Raw genomic sequence first — 27,724 nt, 5'->3', positions numbered from 1 at the left:
CTGCTTCTCCTCATGAAAGTGTCTCAGCATGACAGCAAGAAAGCTGCTTATATTCATGGTCTCTCACCATCCATGATCATGACCAGTCTCGGACGGGTCACCTCCGGCATGGGGGCATAGGTCTAACAGTTATCTACCACAGGGAAGTCACCTGCTCTCCACCACAGTCTAACCGCCAAAGCTATTTAGAACAAAAGGCCAGCTAAGTCCATTTGATTCTAGATACAAGTGGGCATTTCATCTTGGAATTTCTTTCTTCTCAACAACGCATAGACATAGGATTGCTATGGTCCCCTTCCACTCCAAAATGAACAGATACATACATTTCTTCCCTGTGACAGTTCCCACTGATCAGAGAACACAATCTGTATCCATTAGCCACAAGACACTGCACGTCCATTGGCTCTCCAGCCACCAGATTTATAGTTTTAGAAGTGGAAGAACAAGGCACAGAAAGAGATGCTAATGAACCTGGTGGTTTCTGCTATCAGCTAGTTACAGAGGACTGCAAAAGGAGCGCTAGAAAGAGGCTATGGCAGTAAACATCCAGCTGGGTAAAGAAGGTAAGAGCAAAGAAGCAGGCGAGGATGCCTGTGTTCTTGGTGTATCCCAGTCCTACTGCACACTCCAGGAGGCAGGGGATGCGATAGGGCAGGTAGGTAAGGAACACCTTTCCAGGAAAGGGACCTCATTTTGTTTTGACCAAGTAGTGAAGCAAGATAGGATAAGTAGGGAGCATAGGTAATGTAGACCCAAAGGCAGATAATCAGAGCTCAAGTCAGCTCTCAAATCATTAGAAGCTGACTTACTTTCAGGCCTTTGTCGAAAGAATGTCCTAGCACACAGATTCCCAGATAATTCCGGGTGGTGCCAGGAGCAGAGGGAGGGGTAGCTCCAAAGATAAATCCCCTGAGGAGCCATCAGCATGGTCAGCTCTCATCCACTGCAACAAAGAGTTCTGAAATGACTGTGTTCATTACCAAGCTGTCTGCCCACGTCTCAACCAGATCGCAACCTGTTGGGAATGTGGGGTTTCTCTAGCTCTTGCAGCCACAACCTGACTCATGAGCTGTGCATAATAAATGAGAAATGCACAGGCACATAACTAAATTTCTGTTCTGAGATCTCCAGGTCATGCCCTTACCATGATGATGTTAGATAATTGTCACTTTTCTTGTCCTATCCACAAACCCAGAGCCAGGAAGAGGATCTGTTCCTAAACAGGTAGAGGATTAAATGAAGTCTAAGCTGAGGCTATTTGATCATGCCACCATATAGGATACAGGTGGACCACCCGGGGCTACCCACAGTGCTCTGTGTGACAGCACTGCTGGGAAGGGGCGACTTAAGACGCAGTAAAAAGAGAGAAGGAAGCTGCCTCGTATGGGCCATGTATTAAACAAGGTCAGCCTCCCCTGAGAGTTCTGACTGGGGGAAATGGACACCAAGGTGCCTGTGCTGAACCCACCTTTAAGGGAAAGGAGTCGGTAGATACTGTGTAGAAGGTTTTTAATCCTTAGACTGAAACCAGACTGTGGACGAATGCCATAGAAGAGCCTGCAGGGCTGCTGCACTTCAGCGTCTTGTCACAAGAACTGCCAGCCTTCAGGGAACCCGGACATGAAAGGATCGTATCAGATGGACAGGCTTGGCTGTCACCCACTCAGAGAGTACGCAGCTAGTGAGCCTAAGATACCGAAAATCACCTCTCTCAATACACTGCGAACTCCTAACATTGTTTCAACTCCGCACTGTGGGTAGCCCCGGGTGGTCCACCTATATCCTATATGGTGGCATGATCAAATAGCCTCAGCTTAGACTTCCTGAGTTGGGTCCCGTGAGAGATGAGAACTAAAAAAGCAAACGCGACTTCTCCTGAGAGGAAACCGAGAGGGGGCCACGCGCTCTGCTGCCTCAGAACATTTGTTGCTTACTGTCACACACGCATTATTCCATCTTGGGCAGAGGACAAGGATTAATTCTGACTGGCACCTCACAGGCTGCTCCACGGGAAGGTGACGTCTGAGCTCTGAGGATTACTATGAGCCAAGCTGTCTGAAACCTGAAATCAAACTTGGCCCTTATCCACATTTATATCCTCTCTCATAACTTCCCAGAATGCCGCCTCCAGACTGCAGCCCCTCCACCCATCTCTCCTCATCCAACTCGCTCCTCATTCTTGATTCTGACTTGTTTTTCTAACATGAAGGAGACAGCAAGGGAACAGAAAAATACAAATAAGTTCAAAGCTGTTTTCATATTTACACAAAAATATGTATTTTCTGTGAAAACACTTTCCTGGTCTCCCAGGCAGAAATTGCAGCTCCTTCTCCAGTAATCCAATTGCATTTAATATGTGTGGTGATTACAGACCCATACTGGGGTGCTGTGTACCTGCTTGCTTTGTGTAATCTCCCACTCCTATGTGAGGAGGTTCTTGCTTTTATTGAGTGTTAAGCACACCCTGATTGAGAGATAGAAAAATGAGTGCATCTTCCTTACTTGGATATATGACTAAAGGTATTAAATTCTTCAATTTTAATCAGCTAAAGGTATGTGCTATACCAGCCACACTATGAATCAACTTCCAAATATTAATCTAAGTGAGGAAAGATCATATATGGAGGCTGGAGAGGTGGCTCAGAGCTTAAGAACCCTTGCTGCTCTTCCAGAGGACCCAGGTTCAGTTCCTAGTACCCATACCAAATGGCTCACAACTACCTGTAACTCCAAATCCAGGGGATCTGATGCCCTCTTCTGGACACTGTGGGCACTTACATATGTGGCACGCATGCATGTGCATGTACATACACGCACATATACACACACACACAAACACACTTAATATATCAAATGTGGCACAAGAAATGATCATTACACTCAGAGCAAAATTGCCTGTGAAACAAGCATCATGTATACGAGGTGGTTCTAATTGGCCAACATTGATAAAGAACTGTAAACTCTACATCAAACGTAAGACAAACCCTCCAGTCTTCCTGCTAGGTAGCACCAAAACGGACTAATTTTATAGACCAATAATTATGGGGCTTATTTTAACAAACAAAATGAAGACTCACAAAATGCTTTGATCCTAGCCAGCTAGCAAGGGTTAAAACTTGATTCATAACCAAGGACACACACCCCTTCTCAGCCAGAATAGCTCCTAGCACTTTCCCTCTGGGAAGCTGCCAATAAATTCTTCATCCGCGTGAACACTCATCTCAACAGTGGCTAAGCTCACCACTTGCTTTCTAATCATTGGATTCTGTCTTCCCTGTACAGAAAGGAATTTAAAATGCTACATTCTTATTAAGTGGAAACTGGAGTCTGGGACTCATTTAAATATTTTAATAGTTAATCAGGCCATGAGGTATCAATAATACAGTGAGCAGATGCCTGGGAACACTGGTGTCACGGAGAATGCATGTTTACTGATGGAAGGAATAGCAGCCATTTCTAAAGTCAACGCTGAGTTGGTTCTTTCTTCTGTACCCAGCTTCTCAGTAAGCCGAGATTTCAAGATTTCAAGCTGATGGGCTAGTTTAATGAAAAAGGTGGATGTCAGCAGTATCTTAGGACCCAGATGATTCTGTGAGGCCAAATACGCAGAACGAGCTTTGCATTGTTATGATGGCCATTTCAAGTGGTAGTTTCTTATTATATGTGGTTTTATTTCCTTATGAGGGCTAAATAAGAAGCATCGTCCTCATCTTAGTTTTCTCTTTAAAGATCTAAATCAAATATCATCAGCTTCTAAGGTGGGCTGGGGCTGGGTTAGGACTTCAGCACTTGTGTTTGAGCATGGTCATAATTCCACCTATGATATTTTGCCCTCTAGCACTTGTCCCAAATTCATTATCTTCTTGTTTACAAAACCTATTCCCCATATTCTAGTATCTACAGAACTCTCAACGCATGCCCAAATCAAAGCTAAGTCCAGTGTGACTTAGATATCGTCTACAATGTGGGTAGCATTGAGGTATGATTCTACCTGACACAAAATTTCAGTTCAGTCATAAACCCATACAATCAGATCGTCTGCTTTCTGCACAAAGAGTGAAAAATGTAGACACTCCCATTTTAAAAAGGAGAGAAAGAATTAGGATGCTCTAAGCAAATTCAAAGACAAAGGAAAGTCCACTGCATTTTAGGCTTCAAGAATGAATGCTCCTCTTTTCTCTGTTCTCTTTCTTTCAGCATCAGGAATGGCCACATTTGGGGGTTGGGGATTTAGCTCAGTGGTAGAGCGCTTGCCTAGGAAGCGCAAGGCCCTGGGTTCAATCCCCAGCTCCGGAAAAAAAAAGAACCAAAAAAAAAAAAAAAAAAAGGAATGGCCACATCTTTAAGATCCGGGCCACCAGATGGCATCACTGTTGACTTTCCAGAAGCAGTTACTGTGACACTGACCTTAAGAAAGTGGCCCTGAGATATTTGGTTGTATCTGGGAGTCACAGTCATCATTTCTTCAGCACATAGGACCTGGGCCACTCCTTTGAGTTCCCTCTAGAACATATTCCCTCACCTAATTTTAGCAGAGATAGGCAAAGAATTTCCAAATCCTTTCACCCTGGTTTTCAACTCACAGTAGCTTCTTCAAGTCTCTCTGTCCCCTCATGTGTTACCAAGCACAAAAAGGAGCAAACCAAACCTCATCCTCAACTCTTAACTTCAAATCTTCTCCAAGAAATCTCCAAGTTAACCACCAAGACTCATTCTTTCATGAAGTGCATGCCTCCTGACACAGTGGAAGAGACATGTGAGGAAGCCAAGAGCTCACGTTTCACCCACAGGAAGCCAAGGTTGTATAAAGGCAGTCCACAGGATCCATTCACCACACACAGGACATAATTGTCTACAAATGCATCATGGGAAGCATCAAGTAATTATGAACCATATCTCTGTATGATAGGTAATATCCCAATTACACACATATATACACCACATACACGCATGCACGCATGCATGCACGCACGCATACCCACCCATAGCAAGAAGGGTAGTGTCCTCTTCTTCTTCACAGCTACTCTGGCTCGTTCTATTTTTACCTTCCCCATCAAATTACTATGTAAACACTCCTAGCGAATCAGTGCTATGGCCTTCTGCTCCTTTCTACACAAAGACTGGAAGCATCTTGCAGGGGTATTCATATTTAAGGCAACCATTTCTTAATGGGCAGAAAACTTATCCTCTGGTCAGACATCTGGTCTCACAAGTCTAACACAACCTTAGACATCAGTACAGCCAATGTACTTCCCCAAAGGAATGCATATCAGAGGATGGGTAATGAGGAGAAGGGTAAGGAGAGGGCTTCATAGACTACACAGTTTTCTACTCGGAGCTTTGCAGAGGTCGAGGACCACACATAAACTCATTCCTGCCTAAGGAACGAGGCAGACTATTTTGTTTGTATATGTGTACTGGCCTGCTTTTCTTCGGTGTAAGTAGTCCTTCAGTAAGGAAGATCAATCTATCAGATATTTTACAGAATCCAAATTTCAGGGATTATATGTGTTTTCCTTCTTTATGTAAGAGGAAAATGTTCATTATCTCTAAGTATAGCACTGGACACTTTTGTAACTGCTGTCTTGCAACACAGCAGCTGACTTTACATGGTTGTTTGGGATAAGGTAAAAACGTATAGTCCAGGGATGCCTTAGATGTTATTATTCCTCTTAATATCATTGTGGACCAACGAAAATAAACCTGTTCATTTTAATGTCTGCATCCACACCAACACATTGTGTGACCTCTGTTTCATGTTGGTTGAATGGCCAGAAATCACACCAGATGGTAGTTCATAGAAATCCCTTCCCTCACCTCCTCACCATGCCATTCTTTCCCCCAAATAAAGGTTTTGAATGAGGTGACCTCAAAGGAATGTCCCAAGCATTAGTCTTATCCATAACCTGTACTATGTAACTTTAATGTCTGTCATACATCCAAAACTAAATATCCAGCCATGTCATGTCTAAAACACAGCACTTCATCAACTTACCCCAAGTTAGCTCCTTCTCTCCATGAACCTGTCCCAGTCAGTAGCAGCATCTTCTACTGTGGTACAGTCAGAAGTACCACAGGTATCTATAGTCTCTGCTTCACCTCCTTCTCAAATCTGATTCTGTGTTCAGACTATTCAATCACCTCAGGGCTGCCAGCCTCTTTGTCTCCTCCTGACTTTCAGCATCACCACACTAACTCTGTTTCTGCTTCCTGTTCTCCAGGTTATTGCCCTTTGCCATTGCTGCTCTTGCTCCTGCTGAAATCTTTTCCTAGCAGAAGGAGTTGGGGGTTGGGGGGGCATCTGACATTTGGACAGAATAATCTAATCATGGATATCTGTTATCGGAAGACCACATCTGCTAGTTGTGTACTCTATGTTCTGTTTTACAGGGCCCAGGCCAATTCACCTTTTCTAGAAAGCCAAGCTTCAGAACCTTTTTCCCCCTTCCCGGTCAACCCCCTCTACCGTCCACTCCTCAGCCCATACCTCCCCACCCATCTCCAAGAGGATATCCCCATCCCCCACCCCTACCCCATCAGGCCTCCCCACTCCCTGGGGCCTCAAGTCTCCGGTGGATTAGGTGCATCTTCTCTCACTAAGGCCAGACCAGGCAGTCCTCTGCTGTAGAATGTCCTACAGTGCTGTTCTTTGATGCTAATCCTCCCAGGAAGTGGGCTCCTGGTGCATTCTGTGTGTCCTTTTGCTGAGTCATGTGGATTGTCACCTGCAAAACAGTAGATTTAAAACTGCACACTACTCTCATTTTCTCCCCTTTAAATCCTTAAATTTATTTAGATACTTTGCCATCAGAGGGAAAAATGTGTGTGTGTGTGTGTGTGTGTGTGTGTGTGTGTGTGTGTGTGTATCAGTTCAAATACTGGGGCTACCATGAGTCATATGGGAAGTCTGTGGCTTTGATACCTCAGAAGTGAGATGGAAACTTTGTGCTTTGATCTATGGATGAGTGGACGATGTCAGTGGTTTGGGGTAGCAGATAAGCAGCTAATGGCGACTTTCTTCCACCGTGTTGTATTTCCCCTGAGCCTACAATTCTAGTTCCCTTCCCAGTTTATTGCTTCCTCCTTGACTAAATTTGATAACATGTCACATGCCTACAACCTGAGAGAATGTCTTCTGCTCCATAAACCAGGTCTCTGCTCCCCTATAACCCAGCTTTTCTGTTTGTGGATTTCAGTATCCAAGCTACTTAAAATGGAGTTTTGTTATTAGATGATATCCCCCTCGGACCTCTGAGCATCACAAGGGAAAAATAAAAGCAGGTACTTGAACAATAGGATATGTTGTGGTGTGGGTTATTTCGTGTATTTGCATAACACTAGGGTGGTACTGGTGTGTGGGGTGGGGATCCTAGGGAGAAGCAATTGTGTATGACACCTGGTCTGAATAAAAAGAACTAAGGGATTAAAAGTAGTCTCAGGATACACAACAGGGTGTATGGCTGACAGATTACCTGTGAAGAAAAGAAGTCTGAACAGCCCTGGGAGACAACCCTGAATAGCCTTGAGCAGCCCAACAGCAGCTGTTAACATCTCATCAATGGTTAAGGTGCTGTCCCAGGGAGCATAATTTGAAGGTGTATTCAGTCTACTCAAGCATATAGCAATGGAGACCTTTAGCTAGAGCACTGGTTCTCAACCTGTGGGTCGCAACCTGTTTCGCAAACCTCTATCCAAAAATATTTACACTATGATTCACAACAGCAGCAAAATTATAAAGTAGCAAGAAAATAATTTCATAGTTAGGGGTCACCACAACCTGAGGAACTGCATTAAGGAGTCCCAGCATTAGGAACATTGGGAACCATTGATCTAGAGAGTTCCAGGATGCATATGCAGAGAATTTATACTAGAATACTGTAGTTGCCAGAGGGTTAGCACAAGGCATTAGCTGCATCATAAAGACAGATTTTAAAATAGACGAGAGAGAGAAAGATCCATGCAACGTCAAGAGTTAAAGAGCAATGTCATCAATGTTAACCAAAACCATAAGCCGACATGAAGAGTATGGATGTCCTTCGCACATACATGTACCCATTTCAACCATTACACATTGCCTTTGGGTAGAGAAGTAAATAGAGTGAGGTAAGATGCAGTGTGTGCTGTAATCCATCGGATTTCATTCTGTTCTCTTTCTCAAACTCAGAGCCTGACTGGTGCCTTGCAGTCCTAAGAACTGTGTGTGTGTGTGTGTGTGTGTGTGTGTGTGTGTGTGTGTGTGTGTGTGTGTGTGTGCGCGCGCGCACGCACGCGCGCGCGCACGCGCGCACGCGTGCTAATTCTAGGAACCAGTGTAAGAACAGAAGCTTGGCTAGAAAGAATGTTCTGTCCTCAAGACAAGAAAACCCTGTGCTGTGACAATATTCCAGTCCTGGGGTAGAGGGACCAGGCGGTCACACTCAAGTTCACACTCCTGGGGTGAAAAGGCTAGGCAATCACACTCAAGGTCCTGGTAAAATGCTGATTCTCTGGTGGAGCCTACCAATCTTCAGGCCATAGTTCACCCTTTCCAGAGAACGGAAGGAAGTACGGAGATGTCCCGCTTCCCTCCTCATTGCTCCCATCCTCAATCAAACTCAGTTTCTTTTCCTCAGCACTCTCTATCTCTCTAGTTAATTACTCTTCTTGTCAGTCTTCTAATGCTGAGTTTTGTAACAAAAGGAAGAAAAATGAAAAGAGAGACTATTTATTATATGCAGTAAATAATAGAGTGGAAGTTAGGAGTGAGGGTACCCTGAAGCCTCCATCTCTCTCTTCTGCCTCCTCTGGGATGCTGGACCTGCTCAGAAAGACATAGGATGTTTGACCTCAGGCTCCAACGCAGCAAGAGTAATGTGGCATCCAAATGACACATTCCCCACAGCCCGAAACATGAGATAATATAAACTCTTCTTCTTTTCGGTGAGATTATTTGAAGAACTATCTACTGGGCAACCTGGGGCTCAAATAGCTACCATGTGCAAAAAGCTGAAGATTTTTTTTTGTAATTGGAGTTCATGGAAAGAGGAGCCCACAGCGAGTTAAAGCTCTTCTGCACACTTGAAGAGATGGGACAGCGTTTGGCCTACATCCTGGATACAGGCCCAAGCAAAACTCCCTGACTCACTTGTAGCACACATTAACTTGGAGTCTCTTCCTATCTGAAAAGGAAACCAGGTAAACTTCAAATTCACTTGATCAAAATGTTTGATTGGCACATGCTTAGAAAGTATTGGTGTAAATACTTTGTGGCACACCAGTGATTCTAACAGGCTTGTTTCAAACTGTCCTGTGACAAGTAACAGCCACAGGACATTCCATTTATCTATGAGGACCTGAGCAAGTCTCTGAGCTCCTCTAAACTCCTTTTCTTCATGTGGAAAATGGGAGTTACTCATGGAGTCTATCTGACGTATCTATTGGGACTGGGCTCTATAGTGTTGCATTCTTGCTTACTGTAATGGTCTCTGTTGTTAAGAGTTTTCTTGATAGGGGCTAGAACTACAGTTATTTGTGAGAGTAAGGACAAATAATTAGAATGTAGTTAGAAATTATGGTGGTTTAGTAAAGTAGCAGTTGTAGGTTGTCCTCGAAGGCCGAAATTCACTAGCTATGGTTCTAGTACCTTCTAGAATGGGTATTCTTGAATGAGTATTAAGTCTAGTCAGAGAGCTGTTGGTTACCACCAAAGGTATGTGTGGTCGGAGGGTTATCATGCCCTATTGGTTGTTGATGTGGTTCATAGGCATCAATCAAAGCTAGGTAGGACTGCTGGCTGCCTATTTCCTTTGGAAGCTCGCATGGTACCTTCTGGTACCATGAAAACTCTTCCTCAGGGAGGCAGCATTCTGGTCAGATACAGTTCAGGGTTCTCTGGATCCTGTGTGTGAAACGCATGGAGTCTTAGGAATAGGGGTAACCTTAAATCTCTAGGGTGGGCAACCAAAGGCAATTTTAATGGACGTATTCACTATCATATGTCCCCAACAGATTCTGTCTTGAAAGGATACAATTAATTAAGAGAGGACAGGTGGATAGCAAACTCTATCCATCTTATATTAGTTAATAAGAAATCTTATGGTCTTACATATGTCTCTAGTGAATTTATTTATTGTAGGGTGTAAAGGTGTTCCTGGGGAAAATGGTGAAGTTGTAAGAAATCTTAGTAGTAGTAGTAAGGGTGTCCACAATCTTTCAATGACACAAAAATCAACTGCTTTAGTTTTACTGACATTAGAGGATTACCCTTCAACACTGATTACACAAACTCAGGGAAGTGAGGTGCAAAGAGTACCAGAAGCGAGAAGCCCGTTGAAACTCTGCTTTGGAGGAAGTGCTATGTCTGCTCTGGGCAGGATGCCCAGGACAGTGCATTGCTTAGCTCATCTCTGAAACCATTCTTTAGCCCCTCCTTGAATTTCCTCAGACGCTAAGCAGCTGACAACATCCTATCCTCTAAGGAGACCTAATTTTCTCTGTCAATGCCCTGCCCTGGGATTTATTTTCTTCATCTGTAGTTCCTTTCCCTTTCCAGTTACTCTCCTGCCATCTGCAAATGGCCCATGGTAATGCTTGGTTAGGGAAGAGAGTCACAGGGAGCCAGGGCTGACATGCAGTTCTGCTGTAAGCTATAATGACTGCTGCTGCTGAGCTGGTAAATGACCAGCTTCTCAGGCCCTTCTCATCTAGATGGTCAAGGGCTGGTTTGGTAGGGAATAGATCTATAGTATCAATATAGTGGGAAGCTAATGCCCTTCACGGTGGGAGAGGCCAAAGAAACAAATGGGAAAGGATAGAAAATACACATATACAGAGACTGTCAGGAGCCATTAATTAGCTCTCTCTGTCATTCTATTTAGTAGTAACAGAAAAACACGAACGTACATAGGCGATGCCAGCTGGTTCCCTCTTATTTGCACTTGGGCTCCTTGTAGTCTTCAGGTACAGCATAGATGGCTTTCCTTTGGCCCAGTTTGCCTTTAATTCTGCATTACACATCTGCTCATAACTCCATTTGGGGGAAAAAGATTACTTAGCAAATTAAATTGAATAAATAAAATACATATACATATAAGGTATATGTCTATGTCACACAGAGATAGAGACAGAGACAGAGAGATTACTATTAACCAAGAGGGCTGAAGATATCCTGAAGGCTTAAATTCTGTCCATTAGCCTATTCTCCTAGAATACATTAAAATGGAAATTTGTGATTAAAATGCCAGTTCAGACGGACAATCACAACAGCTGACCCACCTGTGAATGGTGGCCAATCAGCAGTGAGCAAGCATCCATGTGATCTGTGGAAAAAGCTACATGCTTTCTAATGGCTCGTAAATTCCTTTAGAAGGGGGCTCAGCCTGTCTACCTTGACTTTCTTTCACATAGCTTTTCAAAAACACAGCAAACATAGCTTAAGTTAGTTACTCCTATTCCTGACAGGTCAAGTACCTACACATGAGTCTCTTATGGATTCTGGGGGGAAAAGTCATTTCTATCTCTACCTATCTATCTATCTACCTATCTATCTATCTATCTATCTATCTATCTATCTATCTATCTATCTATCTATCTATCTATTTATCTATCTATCTATCATAATTCAAAAGTTGGTACAGGCTTTATGTAAAGTAGCTTTGCTCTCAAAGCCTTGTGTAAGTCATTGGCCCAACGCTTTCCAGAAGCACACTGAATGGTTTCCATTTCTCAGGAAAAGAGGGCAGTGGAGGCTCATAGTGGTTCTGAAGGAGAACAGAGGACTTAGATAAAAAGCTCATAAGCCAAGCATGATCACAGAAAATCATGAGGGAAACTCATAGATCCATGTGACTTACAGACTGCATTCCAACAAGCTATCGTCTTCCTGAGTCTTATCCCTATGTTCCCTGGTGATGAACTGCTATCTGCACTAAGCTTTTCATGGTTTGAATGGACCAAATGTTAATGCTGATGATATTGGTCAGGTCTTCTCTGGTCTTTCTCAGTCTTAATATTTCTGTTTTGATTTTCTAATCTCTACTGCTGCATAAAATAAATGCTTGCTCAACTTCCACAATGTTCATCATCTCTTTTTTTAAATTGAATATCTTTTATTTACATTTCAAATGTTATCCCCTTTCCCAGTTTCCTATCCATAACCCCTTTATCCCATCCTCCTCCTCCTTTTTCTATGAGGGTTTTCCCCCTCCCCAATCACCCACCCCTTCTTACCTCTCCACTCTGACATTCCTCTACACTGGGGTTCCAGCCTTGACAGGACCAAGGGCTTCTTATCCCCTCCTTTTAATCTTGTGATCTGGTACTGTGGCCTCTTTCTTTCTTGGGTTTCCTTTGGATTTATTCATCCACTGGCTAATGAAAAAAGCATCATCAGGAAAGGTCAGATTTTTCATGTTTCCTCATGTAATTTCATGCTTAGGTTGTCCTCGTATGGGCGCCACCTTCATCATTCAGTGAGACACTAGCAGAATAGGGCTCCAGGGCGACACCTTCTTTCAGTCCTTCAGAGGCACGGTGCCCTTACTTCACCTTTGGATCTTTCTGTGGAATAGTTTGTTGCCAGATGGATTTTTTCTTCGTACAAAGGAACTTTTTTTCCTTTGCCAGCTGCTTAAATAACTCTTTAATTTTGGATTTCTATAATTTAACTAGAATATATTCCAATGTCAAACACATAGAATCATACTTGCCCAGAATCTTGTCTTTCTTGTTTATGAGATCTGATTTCTGCAGTCCTTCCCTTGCTCTCACACATTTTTCTCTCCCATTAGGGAGTGTTGCTCTTCGGAAGCTCCATGAGAGCATCCCCGTGTCTGGTCTGTGTTGATTTGGCTGTAGCTGCTACTTGGTCATCCTTGTCATCCCTTTCTGTGAACATCAAACTTGTGTCTTTTTTGTTTGTTATTGATATTTTATTTCAATTAGAACATTCTCCCTTCTTTTTCCTTTCTCCAAGTCCTCCCATAATCCTCCTCCTGCCTCACTCTCATTCAAATTCATGGCCCGTTTTTTCATCAATTGTTACCACATGCATCTATGTATTTGCATATACATATACATATATATACACATACATACACACAAAGTATAGTCTGTTGAATCCATATAATGCTACTCATATTTATGTTTTCAGGGTTGGCCATGTGCCATTGGACAATCATTTAGTGTTCTCTTCTCTTGAGAAGGCCACCTCTTTTTTTCCTTACTTTGCTCAGTTGTCCATAGTTCTTTGTAAAGAGCTGTGGATTCCTGGGCTTTTCCCCATGCTGTTTGGTCATTTACTGGTGTGACCCTTGTTCAGCTCATATCTGGGAGGCCATGCTGCTGAGACTTTACTGGTGTAGTTTCACATGTTATTAGGAGACACAATCTCATGGCAAAGTTCCTGATCCTCTGGCTTTTATGATCTTCCCTTCCCATCTCCTGCAATGATCCCTGAGCCTTAGGTGTGGGTGTAAGCTTGTCATTCACATGAACTTGTGATTCAGCATGATACTGTGCTGTCTATAGAGAACGTAGTTATTCATTACCTTTGTACTTGCAGTGTTTATATCCTTACATCATTTTCTGATTTTAAATCCCCCATAAACTGCACAATTTCATCACAATAATTTTGAGCCCTATATAGTTGAGCCCATTTTATATGCTGTACTGCGAGGTGCCTGTAAAGACTCAGTGATGTGTCTTGCTTTCATTCTTGCATTCGTTGTCTTTTTCCACATCTTATTTTTATATGTTAAACCTTACCTTCTAATCCCAGACTTACAATAGTCTTTCCTTCTTTTAGTCATTTCCATATTTGTGTAGTTCCACTTTTCTACAAGTATTTTCTCTCTTGAATTTACTGTAACTGGTAAGGCATTTGCCCAGGTTTTATCTTGGACTCCCCAATCTTTTCAGAAGCTAGAGAAAGTGAATATAATAGATTCCTTGATCACATAGTATCCCTTTCTGGTGATATAATCTACATTCATCATTCTGCCTCAATATCTCTAAATAAAGCTGATATTTTAAAAAGGAACAATTAGATGAAAAAAATGGCTTAGTGGTTTAGGGCACTTCTCTGGAGAGGACCAGAGTTCAATTCCACATACTCACTGGACAGCTCACAACCACTTGTAACTCCAGCTCCAGGGAATCTGATGCCCTCCTCTGGCCTTTGCAGGCAGGTACACACACACACACACACACACACACACACACACACACACACAAAATGAGGTAGATCTTATTTAATATTTTTTTAATCCATAAAGATCAGGTCTACATGATTAATTTTCTTTGTCGACTTGACTGGATTTAGAATCACCTAGAAAATATCTCTGTGTGTCTGTGAGGGTATTTCAGAAAGGTTTAAGTAGGAGAAAAGCAATCACTTTGAATGTGGCAGCACCTTTCCATGGGATGGGATCAAAGGACAAAGAGAACTGGTCACTAATTCTTTTCTGTTCCGGTCTCCAAATTGCAGATGCGATGTTACCAGCTGCCTCAGGCTCCTGCTTGTAGAGCTTCCCCTGCCATGATGGACTAGAACCCTTCAAATTGGGAGGGAACATAAACTCTTAAGTTTATTCTTTTGAGAATTTGGTCCTATAACAAGAAAAGTAACTAACACAAAGCTTGACTCACTGACCTAGTGAGTGTTGATATGTCTGGAATGTATCAATAAAAATTGAGGCAATAAAATGTGCTTCATTACTCCTTCATATAACCATGGGTTTAACCATCTGGTTGATTGACGTTTCTGGATTTACTCTTGGTGGCTCCCCAGATCTCTAAGCTCATGATGTTCCATCCTCTTCTACCATTCTCCTCTCCGTATTTCCCCGTGCTACTCAGGTGGCCAGCTTATGGCTTTTCCATCTCTCTCCCAACACCCTTCATAATTTATGAGCCACAAAATATCTTCAAAAATAAAGAAGTAAAAGTGGTGTTATCTCCTAAAATTGTCTTTCCTATCATTTCTAGGGTATTTATAGAAGCTCTTATGAGTTTTGAATTAAAACTAAAGGTCAACCTATATTCCATTAAAACAGGTAAGGAGAGACTTGGTGGGCTTTAAAGTTGTTTACACTAAGGGCTCTGCCATGCTGACACTGAGCTGAAAAGAAGCTGCCAATCACTCAACGGAGATGCTGCAAATCGATGTGAAGCTGAGAGTTTTCACTTAGTCCCTTCACTGGCAATATTCCCAGGGCTCCCTGCGTTTTATTTTAAGTCCAGGTTTTATGAATACAGAATCAAAATATGCTAGTTCTAAAATGCCAAATAGCATTTGGTCACAATGTGTTGCTAGGTACAAGGCCCCCAGGTGGTTTTATTCTAATGAGCATGAAGTTATGACTTCTTGGTACCAGCCTTCCTTTTACTTAAAACATAAGGACAAGCACACCAACTAGTTGTAGAGTCATCCCTGAAAACACCCATTCAAAGTAGCATTATATGTCTTGTGTTTTATAAAAAGGTAAGGGGAGAAAAAATATGTTTGGTGGATGGGCAGTTAGGTGTAGGGGGAAGAGGGTGCCTCTGTGGGCCTATGCTGAGGCATCCCTTCCCCCTGCAGCACCAGTCACAGGATGGTATAGAATAAAGTTTATTCAGGGCATGGGGAGGGGAGTTGAGAGGGTAGTAGAGACAGAGAAAGGCAGCGGTGGGGGGGCATGGGGTAGAGTAAGTGGAGAGAGAAGGGGAAGGAAGTGGGGAGAGAGAGAGCAGGAGGGAGAGGACAGAGCTAGAACAAGAAGGCAAGAGTAAGAGGAGGGTCCAGTAGCCCCCTTTACAGTGAGTCAGGCACACCTGGCTGTTGCCAGGTAACTTTGGGGTGTAGCCTAGACAAAATGCTAACAATATGGGCTTAATCAGCTATGTTAGGGAATATATATACATAATATACAAATACATATGTGCATGCAATAATAGATCATTATTCTTACATTTATTCTCTACAGGACACACATTCTCATTATTTTCAATATGGTCAGGCTGAGAGCATTAAAATCTTCATGCTTTGGCTTCCTTTCTGAGTTTCCCTTGTCCTCTCAAGTTGTGCTAAAAAAGGAAAATAGGGGTCTCCAATGACTATCCCAGTTTATCATCCCCCAGTATCTCCATTTTAGGAATCACTGCAGTAGAACTCCAGAAAGTCACATCCTACTTTGTGCTAGGATTACTTCCCTGCACTTGCCCCAGGCTTTAACAGAAGCAGTATGTGGTCCACATCCTGCTAACAGTCTACATGACAATAGGCTCTTTTTCTAATATGTACCTCAAACTCCTGTAAACTCCACCCATTATCCGCTTCCAAAACCACATCTGTCTTATTAGGGTTTGATCTGACTATAGACACGAGTTTAGGAAAGACAGAAATCATTCTATAACACACAATAGAGCTGAATTGTGAGCACTCCTGGTATGTGACCTTGGGCAATGCATACACTAATTTTTAGAGTCTCAATATTATTTTAACTTTCATACATATATTAACTCACTTTGCTCTCTCACACACAAAAAGAAACCATAGAACTATAAGGAAGGAATAGGAGCCCTCCTCACAGGATTACAAAATGTTCCAGTCTAGGAATAACCCTGTAAATGCAAGTGCCTTGCTAAGGTTACACAACGAAGAGGATTGTAAAGGCACTAGACTCAGTGCCCACTCTTCTTACATTTTGTGATGTTCATGAAGTGGGCATCTCATATTGTGTGGAATAAGCCAGGAATAGCCAGTCTAAACAGGAAGCTTGGGTTATACATAGGATGCCCAGAATATGCCCCCCCCATAAGACAGCATAATCTACAAATGCGCACAGGACACATCCACCCAAATTAAGCTTTATCTCCAGTCAGTAACGCCTGACACAGAATACACGCTTGGACAAATGAAAGGTCATCCTTTCATCCTTCATCTTATCATCCCAGGTAGCTGCTTTTGTCATGTTCCTTCAGCATCCATCCTTCAGTCTTCTTCAACGACATTAATTAGCCAATGCCATCTCCCCTGTTCTTTTCTTCAATGTTTGTCGCAGTTCACACTAGTGATCTTTTAGGTTACTGCTCTCCATGAGGATATTAGCAATGCATCCAGAGCTTCTCATCTATTACAGTCATGGTGTGTGACTGACATCCAGAAACATCAGAAACATCCCATAATGCTTGGGGAGCACAGTTTGTCCTCCCACCATGAATTGCCCAGGCGGAAATGTTGAAATCACTAAGGTTTGAACCTGCTTGACAGAAAGACTGTGTTCAGCACACTGTGGGATGTCAGCAACCCAATCATGAGGAACGAGGTTGTGGAAGTATCATTCACTATACATTTTTCTACTTTTCCCAACTGCTTGGCAGATGAACATGACCATGTGCAAAACTGTGCTTGATTAAGTAACGAGACATGACTTCTGTCTGGATAAATACCTTGATTTGTTTTTCTTCTCAGTATGTAATTTTTTTGGGAGAGGATCCATCTGAATTTTCACAGATTCCAGACTCCCAGCCTTAAGTTTCCATTTGCATTGGAAATACTTATATTTCTAAAAATTTCACTGAACTCTAAAATTACTGAGGTTAATATCATCTTGTGAAAGTGGAATATAACTTTGAATGGTTATTTGGTACAAAATTAAGCATGTAGGCTTAGTAATGTTATTTTTAATATTTTCATGAGCCAACAAGCATTAAGAATCTAGTTCATTTTAATGACAACAGTAACACTGAAGAAGGTGGATTTTAGTTTTACACTGACCAGTAACACATTCATGAGAACTCCAGTTGACCCTGTACAGAAATCTCCTTTCTCCATCTGACTTGTACTCTCTTGCACACTGTACTCAGTGGATTTGAGGCAGCTTTGTTTCAAAATGAATGCCGCAAGTTCTGACTTCTATTACATTGTGTGTCACTCTGTCAATCAGATATCCATACCTTGAATATCTAGCCAAATCATGTCTGAATCCCAGCACTTCATCAATTTGCCTCAAGCCAACTCCTCCTAGTGAACCTTCCTGGTGATGATGGTACTATTGTCTCAAGGTCACCCACACCAGATATAGTCTAGGCATCTTTAAACTCTACTTTTTATGCTTGACCTCCTTACCAAATCCAAATCTACATCCTTACAATTCAAGCACACTATTTATGGCCTAGCTTTCTTCCTTTAAAAATTCCATCGCACCAGCCTGGCTAAACCCATACCCTTTGCTTGTGAAACTGTAAATCTATTTAAAAGAGGGAAGCTGAAGAAGATGCCATTGTAGGTTCCCCAGCTACAGGAAAGCAGTTGCCTATGAAAGGATATCTCGTAGGGTCAAGGCACAGAGGCTGATACAAGTGTAGTCCAAGGAGGCTCATGGAAATTCTGCTGGCAGAACTTAGTCCATATAGTGCTAGTTTTACAAATATGTGTGATGCCAGACTGAAGGGAATTTTTGTTTTTTTATGAAATTCCTCTGTGTGTGTGTGTGTGTGTGTGTGTGTGTGTGTGTGTGTGTGTGTGTTCTGTATCTATATGCATTTGTTGTCCTTTTCTTTGGCTCCTTTTCTTGTTTGGCTATGTCGTACTATACTGATTTGTTTCACTTTGCTTTATCATATTGTAGTTTATTTGATTGTGATCCTTTAGATGCCAATTTCTTCTTTAAGGAAAGTGAAAAAAAGGGGGACAAGCAGGATAGGTGGGGTGATGAAGACAAACTGTGAAGAGCAGGGGGAGGCAAATCCATAATCTGAAAATAGTGAATAAAAACATTTTTTCAATAAAAGAAAATAAATATTTGAGAGAGCCACCAAGGCCAAGCAATATATAACAGGGTTAGATAATCTACAAGGAGAGTCTAAGAGGATATTGCATGAAGCTGAGAATGCAAAGCAAAAGTTGCATTGAAAATCCCAGTGTGTCGGCAATGCCAGGACTGGAGAATTTCTGCTGAGGAAAATTGCAAGCATGGAGTGAAGCCAGTCCCAAAAGAATTATGTGTACTGCAGACCACAGAGCTAGAGGAGTGGAGCTTCTGAAACCTTTGGGAGACCAGATAATTCTACATGAGTTCCAGATGTCAGACATGGAGCTGCAGGATTTGGTGGTTTCCTTGTTGGGTTTTGGCCCTGTTTTAGTCTGATCATTCTTTATTATGCCCAAATTTCTCTCTGATTTTGGATGTTTACTCTGTATAGTTATATGATAAAAGTATGTAGGTAGGGTTTTAAAAATATCTTTGTCATAACTAAGAGATTGTTTTTCATCTTTGGGTAGACTTAGCTGTTAACATTTATGGGTTCTTACAGAGATAGACTAAATGTATTTTGAGGAGAAATGAAATCTTAGGAAGCAGAGGTGAACTCATGTTACAGTTTGAAGTGCTGTGTGATGGATCAAACTGACAAGGGGTGGAGATGTTTACCTTGACTGTCAAGTTGATGGGATTTAGGATCAATATGGAAACAAATCTCTGGGTATGTCTGTAAGGGGTTTTTCTAGATTACATTTTCAGGTTGGAAAGATCCACCTTAAATGTGGATGGCACCATTCCGTGGATCAGGCTCCTGAACTACATAAAGAAGATGAAGGTAAAAGAACACACATTTTCTTCACTCTGCTTCCTGATGGTGGATGCACACACTGGGACTGTAAGTCAAAAACAAACCCTTCCTTAAGTTGCTTTGGTCAGGTATTTTTATCATAGCAATGGAAAAAGTAAATGTTAGTACTATAGAGACTATGGGCAGCAGGAAAAGATGGCAATAGAAGGGGATGGGGAATATGTTAAAATATATTTATGAAATTATCAAAAATTAATAAAACATGATGCAAAATTAATAATAATAAAGCCTAAGTCCTGACAGCTCTAAACTTTATACCAAAGTCAGCTATACAGCATGTTTATTCTAATCCTCATATGCTATGAGCATGCAGCATATTTTCACATTCTATTGTCACTAGTGTCTACTTCATTAAAATTCATAAGCTAAAACTATGAAAATTGAAGAAAAACATAGTAATTTCATGCTTCTATCTAGACTCTTGCTCATCTCCCAGTTTTACTGTTAACTTCCCAGCACACTTTGCCAGAGGGGAAAACAAAGATTCTTCATGGACATCTCAGTTCAAATGTTGGAGCAATTAGGTGCTTATAGGATAAACCTGCATATCTACTTCCTCAGACATAACTGGGTTATTTAGCTATCTAATTCAATGCCAGAGTGAGAATAAGCTTTCAATACACATGTCTTCAATGGATGAACATAAGGTCAGTTACAGCTTTGGTAGCAAATGAGAATTTGGTGGAAATTCTCTGTGTTGTTTTATATTCCTCAAGCTTGAAATCCTGGGTGCACCCTCATTTCTTGTCTCTTCTTGATAAAATATTGATACCAAATGCCCATAATCTAAGTTCATGGCCTGCATTTCAGAGTCAGAATGAATCTTGGCTTGTGAACAACTCAAATGTCTGTCTGTCCAAAATATAGATGTATTATGTAATACTCTCTCTACTCAGTCATCAGAAAAGGCAGGGGGATAAGCCAGGGAGGAAATGGGATAAAATAGGTTATGGGTTGGAAAGATGGCTCAGTGGTTATGAGCACATAGTGCTCTTTCTGAAGACCCACGTTCAATTGCCAGCTTCCACATCATGCTTACAATTGTCTATAAACCCAGGTCAGGAAGGATCACATACCTCTGACCTCTCTGGGCACATGAATTCATGTGGATGCAACCCCCACTGCTCCCACACACATACACATAATTGAAATAATAGAAATAATTTTTTTAAAAAGGAAAATAGGTTACATTTCAAAATGGGTATCTGATGTAGTGGTGTAGCAGCTGGAAGACGCTGGTGAGAGAGAATGGTTTAGGGAGAGGTAGAACTGGTAAGAAAGGAAGGACAGAGGTGGTAAGGGGAGAATTAACAATGGTTCATGATTGGTAGCTTGGATCACATGGGAAACAGTCCTGGATGTACCTCAGGCAAGCCCTCTAGACCAGGAGGAACACAGATGCTCTAGTTCCTGTCATCTTCAGCTGATGTGCTGTCATGGAGGCCTTAATTTGGCTTATTCAGCCCACCCAAGCACATGGCAGTGGGAGCCTTCAGGAACGATCTCAGACTATGAAGTAGGAAAACAAAAGAAATTGACTAGAGCTGTAGATGCCAAAGGGCTAGCACCAGGTATCAAGTGACTTGAAGATAGGTTTTTAAATGGAGTGTATAGGAAGACAACTAAAATTCAGACTAATGTCCTTAGTGTTAATAAAATACTAGCTGAACAAAACCAATGAGACAGGGATGCTGGGGTATTCTTTGGGTTCTTAGTTTCATTAGTACAAGAATTTACAAATTCATTTGGAAAGAAACTCAAAGACCATTTTATCAACATTTAAGAGAAAACGAACAAGACAGACCAGGGGAACATCTTGGCAGCTGCTAGAAGGGAAGAAGGAGATGGAGGGGCAGGTCATGCTTTTTGAGTTGTACATGGAGGTTGACAAGCGACTATAGGAAGGCAGGTGGAGGTTTCAGAGAAACAGAGAAAACACTGAGTACCTGGAAAGTGTTCTAGGGTCTGAGCACGTAGGAAAGCGTGCTAGGGTATGAGTGCCCAGGAAAGTGTGCTAGGGTTCTGAGTGAGAAAAGATGGCAAGACATAGAACAATTTGTTCTCCAGTTAGAGTGGAGACACAGGCAGGCTTAGCTGTGGAGACTTGCTAGTAACTGTTTGGGGAATAGAACCTTCTGGGAGATAAAAGTCTATTTATTATCTCATGAAGGGGCCTCTGCCAAGGATACTTCAGAGTTTTCCTGCTCAGTTTCTCTTCCAAAAACTGCCTAGGCAGTTTTTACCTATTGCTCTCCTTATGATCTTAGGTTTCCATGATCATCCCTCAAGGCCAAGAAGTCAAAAAGGCTGGAGACCCTAAACTCTTTTCTGACCAAACTACAGCCCATCTTCTAAATGATTTCGTAATTTCAGTTCTTGACAATGAGGACTTATGGGGTTAGAGGCCATGTAGCTTCCAGACAGGTGTTTTTTTTAGGAGGGGAGGTAATGAGGAACCAGGTACCTGCCCCTCCTCCACCCCAATTTCTGGAATCTCTGGACTCCACCAAAGACAAGGGTCAAACCTGCTCACTTTCCCCAGGTCCCTGACAATTCCCCATAGAAGGAGGTTTAGTTGCAGAAGGCAGGGGGGGCTTTTCCAGCAACTGTAAAGATATGTTTTGTTGTCCTTCTGTTTTGGTTTGGTTTTGGATCTTATTGTCATGCTTGTTTTTATCAGTTGCTTTGCCCCTGGTCACAGAACAGAATTTTTTGAGAGCAATGCTCCTACAAAGGCAGAAGACCAGGTGCCATGGCCTCTGCTCAGGACTTTGCTTCCGGCTCTGTACACACCTGACAATAACTCCCTGGATCTCTCTAGAATTGCTATTTCCCTTCCCTAGACCTTCCTCCCTTTGCCTCACCAGCAAAACATTTTGTTCTACCTGTCCCTCAGAAAGAACTGGAAACCATCTTCTCTTCCACCACCCTCTGACAGAGATTTACTTTCGTTTGGCCTTTGCCATCCTTAGCTATGGACAGCAGAACACTCTGTTCCTTTCAATTTGTTCTTAGGGATCCCTGGGAATACCCTGTTCTTCCTCCTTTGTCACTGGAAGCTGTGTTAGAGCCATTTCTGAGTTGTAGGTCTGAACACTAGGAACTGTTGGCTAATGGTCTTTGAGTGTGGCCTGCCCAGTCAATTCTCTTCTGTCCAGATAGTTAAAGGACAGACTTGTCTGGCTTCTGGAGTGTGGTGTTAATGCACAGTGATTCAGCACCCTGCAGTCTGGATGAGAACAAAGCAAGCAGAAAAGAAGGAATAGGAAGCAGAAATACCACACTCAAATCAAGTAAAGCAAGTTTCTGGCTTTTTGCAACTCTTCTCGAAAACAACAAAAATCCCTGAAGTGCACATAGAAGACTCCAAGTGAATCTCTGGTAATTGGACTTGTGTTGTTAAAGCCTTCAAGGATAATAATGTAACCTGCCTAGCTGGCAGAAATGGGGATGTACTAATGACACACACATGTCCGGTTCTTGGCTATCAGACTGTTAAAGCAATGGTCCTCGAGGATTTAGAATCCCATCAGGAGTTTCAGGGAGAAGAAATGACTGCCTGCTCTGGGGGAAGGCAGAGAAAGAATCTGCAACCAATGCAGCATATTTACTGCTGCTGAGAGAATGTTGTGGGCAAGACGAGCCTTGCAGGAGAGTGTGGCTGAGACACCGCTGCCCCTTGTGATTTATATATCTTGTCTTCTATTTAAGCTTAAACCTCATGTCAGTGCTTTGGAAATAGACTTGAGGGTGAGTTGAATCTCTTTGTCCTTCTTTCCAATGTTGAAGACATCTCCCTGTCTCCTGTTCACTATTAACTTAGCTCTTTTATTGTGTTTACTGAGAACCAGTGACCAAATCTGGCTTGTTGGGGCATAGTTGCCTTCATGTATAACCACATAGCCTGGGCAGTCAACCTTTGGGAGAATTTGGGAGAGTCATCTTTATTGGATGCCCATTAAAACTTCATGTGTGTGTAGTGGGAAAGGAGTTTCCTTAGGGGTGGGGGGAACACCCAAACCAAAAACCAAGAAAATCACATGAGAACACATGTTGTAAATGAAAAAGATGAAGATAACATCTCCATCATTCTTCCTTCCACACATTTACCTTTGGACCCAGATGATCACCTCACGCATGTGTCATGAAATTTAGATCCTCTATAATTTAGCTTTCAAAACTATCCTTTTGTTTTCAAGAAAAGTCATGTTTTAATTAGCCCATCATTTGCACTAGGAAGAACAGGCATTCCAAGGTACTTCAATTCAAGCTGTGTTAGGCTAACTAGAACAGGTACACTTTCAGAAATGTGTCAGTGGGGTCTCTACATATGCTCACTCTGTTTCCTCTGAGTCTTCTAGGTTAATTGTCAAGGTGAAGGGGAAAGGACTATGCCTGCACAGAGGTGCTGCACGCCAGCCTGGGATGCTAATGCTGTTTCTGTTCAGTTCCGAGAGATTGCTTCCTGAGTACCTTCAGCATTTTACTTCAAATCTCAGCTTAATTAACACAGAATTTAAACATGTTTAATTCAAGAATATTTAATTAATATTTAATATTAAATAATAATTAATAATGAATTCTATATTACCATAATCATAGGCACTGATGCCTGCCTGCCATGATGGTTATTAATTTTTACCCTTCTGGATCTGTAAGTCCAAATAAACTGTCCTGGTTGTGGTGTTTTATCACAACAATATACTGTAACATACAGAAAGTCACTGCAGCACTAAATCAGTAGGAAATGCTTAGTGAATGTTCAGTAAGTTATTTCCTGAGTGCACTAATCACTATGAGAATACACACCCCAACTTCTGAATAGGGCACAGAGTGGTCAGTGTTCTAGTTTTATCTGTGTTGCTGTGTTAAGTAAATTATGACCAAAAGTAAGTTAGGGGAGGAAAGGGTTTCTAGATTATAGTTTCTAGATTACAGTCCATGGCTGAGAAAAATCAGGCCAAGATTGCAAAGGATGTGAAGCAGAAACCATAGAGCATCGCTGGCTGGATTACTCATGAGCTCAGGCTCAGCCAGCTTTCTTATATAGTCTAGGACCACCAGCCTAGACTATAGGTGGTGTCACCTATAGGTTGCCAGGACTCCCTACATCAACCAGTAAGCAAGACTGTTTCCTCCAAAGACATGCTCACATGCCAATAGGATCTAGGCAATTCCTTAGTCTAGGCTTTCCTTTCATATCAATTTAACTCTCTAGGGCATCAAGAACAATAAAGGACCAGTGTTCCTTTACTAATTATTCCTGGGGTTTTTTTGTGGGTTTATTTATTTATTTAGGCACTGTTTCTAGGCATATTTAATGCACATCAATTGGAAACCCTTGTTCATTCATTGTAGGATGATGTCTTACAGGTAACGCAGGTAGAGGATAGAATGAGGCCTGTCATTGGACAAGAAGGAAGGATGGGCAGGAGAAAAGTTTGAAGGAAGAGGAGGAGAAGGGAACGGAAGAGGGAGGAGGAGATAGGAGAGTAGCTGCGGGACAACATGGAGGCTGACGTTAAGATTCCACGCTGTACCTTCACAGGTTGTTATGAATGTTCTTAAGGGATGGATGTGTACAGGGCTTTGTATGTTTAGGTGGGCAATTATATCTTATCCATTGGATCAAAGGTTATTGTGTTGCGTGTTCTTTCATGTAGTGATTTAAGTGTAAGAAAGTTATCTACCAGATATCTTGGGGCACTGCGATGCCGGAACTAGTGGGGGATAAAAGACAGTTTCAATTCATGACAGAGAAAATCACATCTAAATCTTCACCATACTATTTGCTTCATCATCTTATCTAGATTTCTAATTTCTTGTACTTGAAAGATAGAAGAAATGAATAAACTTTCTCTATAGGTTTACTGACATGGTTAACCACTTTTAAGTAATTATTATGACACATATCTAAAGCTAATTTTGTATTCAGGTGTTTACATTTTCTCTTAAATAACTTTAAGAGGTAAATAACCGTAATAAGGAACTCCAAGTACAGATGGCAACATTTGATTGTTTTGATTTCCTTCTCTTAGGAGACCATGGACATTGAAGCGTACTTTGAAAGAATTGGTTATCAGAAGTCCACGAACAAACTGGACTTGCAAACATTAACTGAAATCCTTCAGCATCAGATACGGGCTATCCCTTTTGAGAACTTGAACATCCATTGTGGGAAACCCATGGAACTGAGCTTAGAGGCCACTTTTCATCACATTGTGAAGAAGAAGCGGGGTGGGTGGTGTCTTCAAGTCAATCATCTTCTTTACTGGGCTCTGACCATGATAGGTTTTGAGGTCACAATGTTAGGAGGATGTGTTTATAGCCCTCCAACCTGCAAATATAGCAACACTATGATTCACCTTCTACTACAGGTGACCATCAGTGGCAAAAAATATATTGTAGATAGTGCATTCCCATTTTCCTGCCAGATGTGGGAGCCTCTGGAATTGACATCTGGAAAGGATCAGCCTCAGGTGCCTGCCATCTTCCACTTGACAGAAGGGAATGGAATTTGGTATCTGGGACAAACTAAAAGACAAGAATTTGTTCCAAACCAAGAATTCATTGATTCTAATTTTCTTGAGAAGAACAAACATAGAAAAATCTACTCTTTTACTCTTGAACCTCGAACGATTGAAGATTTCCAGAACGTGAGTGCATACTACCAGAAATCTCCAACATCTGTGATGACAAACACATCACTTTGCTCCCTGCATACCCAAGAAGGGGTCCATGGTTTAGTAGGCACCATTCTTATCCATAAGAAATTCAATTATAAGGACAATGTAGATCTTGTGGAGTTTAAGACTCTGAAGGAAGAAGAAATAGAAGAAGTCCTGAAGCGCGTTTTTGGTATTCGCTTGGAGACAAAGCTTGTGCCCAAATGTGGTAATTGGCTTTTTACTATTTAGAGTAAGAAAGGAGAATGGTCTTCAATGTTTCTTTTTTTTTTTTTTTTTTTTTTTTTTTTTTTTTTTTTTTTTTTTTCCGGAGCTGGGGACCGAACCCAGGGCCTTGTGCTTGCTAGGCAAGCGCTCTACCACTGAGCCAAATCCCCAACCCTAGTCTTCAATGTTTCTATATGTACTTATTCTTTCATGTAAAATAATCAAATTATTCAAATTAGGTGACAAAATAAGAAGCCATGAGTTATTAGAACAAAGTTCTTCAACGATTGACTGGTATCATATCAACATCTGTCCCCTCCATTACATTAAGAAAATCATAGACATACAATTGCTTTTTCTGTAAGATTAACCACTCAGGTAACTAAATGACTTTTAAATAAATGTGCAATTAAAAATGTAATCACAGTAAAAGTACTTTAATGATAATATAGTTATTTTGATATCTACTATAAAATCCTCCATGTTGACTCATTGTTGAATTCATTCAAAGGTTATAATGGTAGTTAGGTAAAGTGTACAGTGAAAGGTTCATGTTCCTCCAGCAAAGATTCAGATTAATTTTTACAACATGCCCTTATATGACATAAGGCAGAAACAGGGAAGAATAAGATTTAGTGTTGGTTACAAGTAATTCTGAAAATAAGAATGATACCAGTAGAAAGTACTGAGAGATGAAAAGCCATGAACTTGGCACAGCTGGTCAGGTCTCGCACAATGGCCTTGGCAGTTTCAATTCTGTATTCATGAAGTTTCTCAAATTGTTACCATTCATATTTAGAGTATATTACTTCCATTAAATAGTTTATATATAAAGTAGTAATTGTACATTATAGAATACAAATCAGATAGAAAACACAGCACGAAAGAATACAGTTGACTAAAACAGTAAGAATCAGAGATTTTTTAAAAAAGGAGTAGCTATATTTTGAGTCTAGGTGAATTTTCCACACTTTTGTCTTCTTCAAATGTACTATCTTATCTAAGAATCAGATTCTTGCCGTTCCTTTCACTCAGTGTGATCAGAAATAAAATTTTCTTACAGAAGCCCTGTATCTACTCTATTTTGTGTCCTTCCTAGCTTGAAATCATGGTTTCCTTGTAATTTCCCAGAATCATATTTAACTAAAGGATGATATGAGACATTCAAGATCAAGCATCTCAAACAGGCATTTTGGCTTGTGGATTCAATGTCAGGGCTATTGTTTAAAATTCAGACGTAT

General features: G+C 41.5%; 1 protein-coding gene across 1 annotated transcript; it reads left to right on the top strand.

Annotated features, from left to right (window-relative positions):
* The first annotated feature begins 1,520 nt into the window (after nt 1–1,520).
* Nucleotides 1,521–27,469, top strand: Nat3 (N-acetyltransferase 3). Its single transcript, NM_001013052.2, is given in 3 exon segments — nt 1,521–1,681; nt 25,629–26,533; nt 26,670–27,469. A coding segment is annotated over 1 exon segment (873 nt). The 5' UTR covers nt 1,521–1,681; nt 25,629–25,634; the 3' UTR covers nt 26,508–26,533; nt 26,670–27,469.
* Nucleotides 27,470–27,724: the final 255 nt, after the last annotated feature.

This window comes from Rattus norvegicus, chromosome 16 (genome assembly GCF_021556685.1).
Source record: "Rattus norvegicus strain SHRSP/BbbUtx chromosome 16, alternate assembly SHRSP_T2T, whole genome shotgun sequence".
In the NCBI taxonomy this organism is placed as follows: Eukaryota; Metazoa; Chordata; class Mammalia; order Rodentia; family Muridae; genus Rattus; species Rattus norvegicus.
The sequence above is the reverse complement of the archived record's forward strand: the minus strand, read 5'-3'. Positions and strand labels throughout refer to the sequence as shown.